This window comes from Heterodontus francisci, chromosome 1 (genome assembly GCF_036365525.1).
Source record: "Heterodontus francisci isolate sHetFra1 chromosome 1, sHetFra1.hap1, whole genome shotgun sequence".
NCBI lineage: Eukaryota > Metazoa > Chordata > Chondrichthyes > Heterodontiformes > Heterodontidae > Heterodontus > Heterodontus francisci.
The window spans coordinates 171,758,600-171,764,599 of NC_090371.1; the positions used below are offsets into that span (position 1 = coordinate 171,758,600).

The 6,000-nt window shown below is 44.5% G+C and overlaps 1 protein-coding gene across 3 annotated transcripts in view; it reads left to right on the forward strand.

Annotated features, from left to right (window-relative positions):
• LOC137373624 (flavin reductase (NADPH)-like) overlaps positions 1–3,510 on the forward strand; it is a 67,375-nt gene extending 63,865 nt beyond the window's left edge. For all 3 annotated transcript variants that reach the window (XM_068038690.1, XM_068038701.1, XM_068038681.1), the window contains exon 5: positions 2,739–3,510. In XM_068038690.1, the coding sequence (XP_067894791.1) occupies positions 2,739–2,896 (158 nt within the window). In that variant the 3' untranslated portion in view covers positions 2,897–3,510. The remainder of the gene's footprint in view (positions 1–2,738) is intronic.
• Positions 3,511–6,000: the final 2,490 nt, after the last annotated feature.

Sequence of the window (6,000 nt, forward strand, 5' to 3'; positions counted from 1 at the left end):
ATAAGTACTGTGGCTACAACAGCAGGTCAGAGGCTGGGAATTCTGTAGTGAGTAACTCACTTCTTGACTCCCCAAAACCTGTCCTCCATCCACAAGGAATACTTTCCACTTGCCTGGATGAGTACAGCTCCAACAACACTCAAGAAACTCAACACCATCCAGGACAAAGCAGCCCACTTGATTGGCAACCCAACCACCACCTTCAACATTCACTCCCTCCACCACCGATACACAGTGGCAGCAGTGTGTACCATCGACAAGATGCACTGCAGCAACTCACCAAGGCTCCTTCAACAGCACCTTCGATACCTGTGACCTGTACCGCCTAGAAGGACATGGGCAGCAGATGCATGGGAACAGCATCACCTACAAGTTCCCCTCCAAGCCACACACCATCCGGACATAGAACTGTGTTGCCATTCCTTTACTTTTGCTGGGTTAAAATCCTGGAACTCCCTTCCTTACAGCACTGTGGGTATACCTACCCCACATGGATTGCAGCAGTTCAAGAATGTGGCTCACCACCACCTTCTCAAGGGCAATTAGGGATGGGCAATAAGTGCTGGCCTAGCCAGCAACGCCCTCATCCCGTGAACGAATAAAAAAAATTTACGCCAATGCTTCCAGGAATGAAGGGCTTCAATGATGTGGATAGATTGGATAAGCTGGGGTTGGTCTCCTTGGGGAAGAGAAGATTAAGAGGAGATTTGATAGAGGTGTTGAAAATCATGAGGGGTCTAGACAGAGAAGATATAGAGAAACTTTTCCCGTTGGCAGAAAGGTCAAGAACCAGAGGACACAAATTTAAGATGATTGACTAAAGAACCAAAGACAACATGAGGAAAAGTATTTCTACACAATGAATGGTTATGATCTGGAATACACTACCTCTGAGTATGGTGGAGGCAGATTCAAATGTGGCTTTCAAAAGGCAATTCGATAAGCACCTGAAGGAAAAAAAAAATGCAGGGCTACAGGGAAAAGCTGGGGAGTGAGACTAGGTAAATTGCTCTAGCAGAGAGCAACCACAGGTTCAGTGTTTTGAATGGCTTCCTTCTGTGCTGTAACCACTGATTTTATGACAGATGCCATGTCCGTGGCCTTACAAGGCCTCATTGATCACCAACAAGCTGCTTGCAGCAGAATGATAGTGATGTGGCACTGCCCCAGGAGAGGGATGATGGTGAGAGGGGACATGAAAATGGGAACGCCACTCAAAGTGCTCCCACCTCTCACCCGTTGACCCCACCTCAGTCAGTGCCCGACATGCTGCCTCGTCTCACGATGCTGAGTCTACTCCTGCACAGGTGTAGGTGGAGCACTCTTTGGTGAGTCCCTCAGGGGCTCCAAAACCCAGAGGGTGTCAGTCAAGAGCTTCTCAGCAATCAGGGCTGGAATCTGAGCAGCCTGCCTCTGGCTCTGCTGAAACCACACAGGATACACCACCTAGAAATGGGCAAGTCCAAGCTGAACTGCAGTCGTAATTGAAAAATCTTTAACACCCCAGCTACCAAAACCCCATCCATTCTCTGGGGTTAAAGTTCCTCCCTTTGTTTAAATTGTCTTCTGGGATATACTGCCTAGAATTGAAATTAAGTTGGTACATAGTATCCAGGTGTTAATAATTACAGCAAATCAATGGGATTATTTGTGTTGCCTTTAATCATGTCGAAAAGATAAAAATATTTTAGGAACTTGTGGTATTATTGGTTCCTTTAATTCTCTCTTTGGCCTCCTTGTCTCGAGAGACAATGGGTAAGCGCCTGATGGTGGTCAGTGGTTTGTGAAGCAGCGCCTGGAGTGGCTATAAAGGCCAATTCTAGAGTGACAGACTCTTCCACAGGTGCTGCAGATAAAATTGGGTGTCGGGGCTGTTACACAGTTGCCTCTCCCCTTGCGCTTCTGTCTTTTTTCCTGCCAACTGCTATGTCTCTTCGACTTGCCACTTTTAAGCCCCGCCTTTATGGCTGTCTGCCAGCTCTGGCGATCGCTGGCAACTGACTCCCACAACTTGTGGTCAATGTCACAGGACTTCATGTCGCGTTTGCAGACGTCTTTAAAGCGGAGAATTGGACGGCCGGTGGGTCTGATACCCGTGATGAGCTCGCTGTATAGTGCATCCTTTGGGATCCTGCCATCTTCCATGCGGCTCACATGGCCAAGCCATCTCAAACACCGCTGGCTCAGTAGGGTGTATATGCTGGAGATGTTGGCTGCCTCGAGGACTTCTGCGTTGGAGATATGGTCCTGCCACCTGATGCCAAGGATTCTCCGGAGGCAGCGAAGATGGAATGAGTTGAGACGTTGCACTTGGCTGGCATACGTTGTTCAGGCCTCGCTGCCGTAGAGCAAGGTACTGAGGACACAAGCTCGATACACTCGGACTTTTGTGTTCTGTGTCAGTGTGCCATTTTCCCACACTCTCTTGGCCACTCTGGACATAGAGGACGCCTTTCCCATGCGCTTGTTGATTTCTGCATCGAGAGACAGGTTACTGGTGATAGTTGAGCGTGGGTAGGTGAATTCTTGAACCACTTCCAGAGCGTGGTCGCCGATATTGATGGATGGAGCATTTCTGATGTCCTGTCCCATGAAGTTCGTTTTCATTCATTTCCTTTAATTACTCATTATGATAGACATTAATTAGTTCCTTTCCATTTCAATGATACAATGCGTATGAATGACTTAAGATTGTACATGTTATCAATATTAATTATTCCTTCTTTAATTTTCTATAGATAAAGAATTATTAACGCATGATGGGTACTTTGTGCCAGATCCGGATGGAATTCCCATTGCAAATTCAGTGGCACGAGGAGATGTCGCTCGTTTGATGCTTTCACTCCTTAAAGATGATCCATGGATTAAGAAGCCTGTGGCCATGGTAACAAAGTGAAAGATAAATTCCTGCACTGGAGTGGGAGCCCCTTTTCGTTATTCCCAATTTCCCAGCCAAATCCTGTAAGAGGGTCTATATAAACAGGATAAATGTAAAGACAAAAACAGGGAAGCAGAGATGTAGAGTGAGGAAGTAAAAACAAAGACAAATAAGATAATAGAAATGTTACCAACCGAGTTACTCGGAATTAAAGGATTAACCTAAAAGACCTTAGGTCTATTTTCTTTCAGCTCCGGTTTATGATTGTAACGCTTTAGGTGCACTGCAGTTTTAGGCTGTCTGTCGGGTTAACAATGATAAAAACAAGCTGGTGTTCATTTTCCGCTATTGGGATATTAAATGGGATTAATTCAATATATGTTATTAATAAAGTGTACAAAAACTTGAAAAGGTTATGATCTGAAATGACCTGATATCATAAATTTTTTAAAGTATTATACTGTATTAATGACATAAATTAAATTAGTTTGTAAACTAGCTACATGTAGGGATCTGGATTAGTTTAGAGAGCATGAAGGGTTTAAAAAAAGGTCAAATGTAGTGATGATGTAAGTAATGGCAGGAATGTGTCTGAATGTATAATCAATATTAAAATCAAAGTGATTTGTAAATTTGGGATTGATCTGTGTTTTGTTTACCGCCTAGCCTATATTAACAAAAATAATTACTAATAATTCACAATGAATGAATAAGGAATATGTTGTACTATGGATTCTGTTTATATGCCATTCACAACATCTACCCTGTCAAGCCCCCTTAGAATCTTATATGTTTCAATAAGATCACCTCTCATTCTTCTAGACTCTAATGAATAAAGGTCTAATCTGTTTAGCTGTTTTTGAAAGGACAACCCCTTCATCCCAGGAATCAGCCCAGAGAACCTTTTCTGAACTGCCTCCAATGCTAGTATATCCTTCCTTAAATATGGAGACCAAAACTGTACACAGTACTCCAGGTGCGGCCTCACCAACACCCTGTACAGTTGTAACAAGACTTCCCTATTTTTAAACTCTAACCCCCCTAGCAATAAAGGCCCAAATTCCATTTGCCTTCCTAATTACTTGCTACACCTGCATACACCTCGTGTTTTATGTACAAGAACACCCAGATCCCTCTGTACTGCAGTATTTTGTAGTCTTTCTCTATCTGAATAATAATCTACCTTTTTATTCTTCCTACCAAAGTGGATGACCTCACACTTTCCCACATTGAAGTCCATTTGCCAAATTTTTGCCCACTCACTTAACCTATCTATATCCCCTTGCAGGTTCTTTGTGTCCTCATCACAACATGCCTTCCCACCTATTTTTGTATCATCAGCAAATTTGGATACACTACACTCTGCCCCTTCCTCCAAGTCATTAATATAGATAGTAAACAATTGAGGCCCTAGGACCGATCCTTGTGGCACCCCATTGGTTACGGCTTTCCAACCTGAAAAAGACCCATTAATCCCGACTCTCTGCCTTCTGTGTGTTAGCCAATCCTCAATCCATGCCAACACACTACCCCCAGTACCCTGAGCTCTTATTTTGTGCAATAATCTTTTATGTGGCACCTTATTGAACGCCTTCTGAAAATCCAAATGCACTACATCTACTGGTTCCCCTTTCTCCACTCTGCTTGTTCTATCCATGCATGACTCCTCAGATACTGAAGCAGTCCGTGTAGAAATGTAGCAAGACCTGGACAATATCCAGGCTTGGGCTGATAAGTGGCAAGTAACATTCGTGCCACACAAGTGCCAGGCAATGACCATCTCCAACAAGAGAGAATCTAACCATCTCCCCTTGACATTCAACGGCATTACCATCGCTGAATCCCCCACTATCAACATCCTAGGGGCTACCATTGACCAGAAACTGAACTGGAGTTGCCATATAAATACCGTGGCTACAAGAGCAGGTCAGAGGCTAGGAATCCCAAGGCGAGTAACTCATCTCCTGACTTCCCAAAGCCTGTCCACCATCTACAAGGCATAAGTCAGGAGTGTGATGGAATACGCTCCACTTGCCTGGATAGGTGCAGCTCCAACAACACTCAAGAAGCTCGACACCATCCAGGACAAAGCAGCCCGCTTGATTGGCACCCCATCTACAAACATTCACTCCCTCCACCACCGATGCACAATGGCAGCAGTGTGTACCATCTACAAGATGCAATGCATCAAGGCTCCTTAGACAGCACCTTCCAAACCCACGACCTCTACCAACTAGAAGGACAAGGGCAGCAAATACATGGGAACACCACCACCTGCAAGTTCCCCTCCAAGTCACACACCATCCGGACTTGGAACTATATCACCGTTCCTTCACTGTTGCTGGGTCAAAATCCTGGAACTCCCTTCCTAATAGCACTGTGGGTGTACCTACCCCACATGGACTGCAGTGGTTCAAGAAGGCAGCTCACCACCACCTTCTCGAGGGCAATTAGGGATGGGCAATAAATGCTGGCCTGGCCAGTGATGCCTACATCCCATGAATGAATAAAAACAAAACCTCAAAGAGCTCTAACATATTTGTCAAACATGATTTCCCTTTCATTAAACTACGTTGACTCTTTGATTGTATTATGTTTTTCTAAATGTCCTGCTATTTCTTTCTTAATAATGGACTCTAGCATTTTCCCAATGACAGATGTTAAGCTAACTGGTCTGTAGTTTCCTGCTTTCTGTCTCCCTCCTTTCTTGAATAGGGGCATCACATTAGCGGTTTTCCAATCCGCTGGTACCCTACCGGAATCCAGTGAGTTTTGATATGACCAATGCCTCCACTATCTCTGTAGCCACTTCTTTTAAAACCCTTGGATGCAGGCTTTCAGGCCCTGGCGACTTGTCTGCCTTTAGTCCCATCAGTTTGTCAAGCACCTTTTCCCTCATGATAGAGATTGTTACAAGTTCCTCCCTCCCATTTACACCTTGCTCATCTATTATTGTTGGGATGTTTATAGTGTCCTCCACCGTGAAGACCGATGCAAAATATTGGTTTAAATTATCTGCCATTTTCCTTGTTAATAATTCCCCAGTCTCATCCTCCAAGAGTCCCACACTGATACAGCACTGAAACAGACCCTTCGGCCCACCGAGTCTGTGCCGATCAACA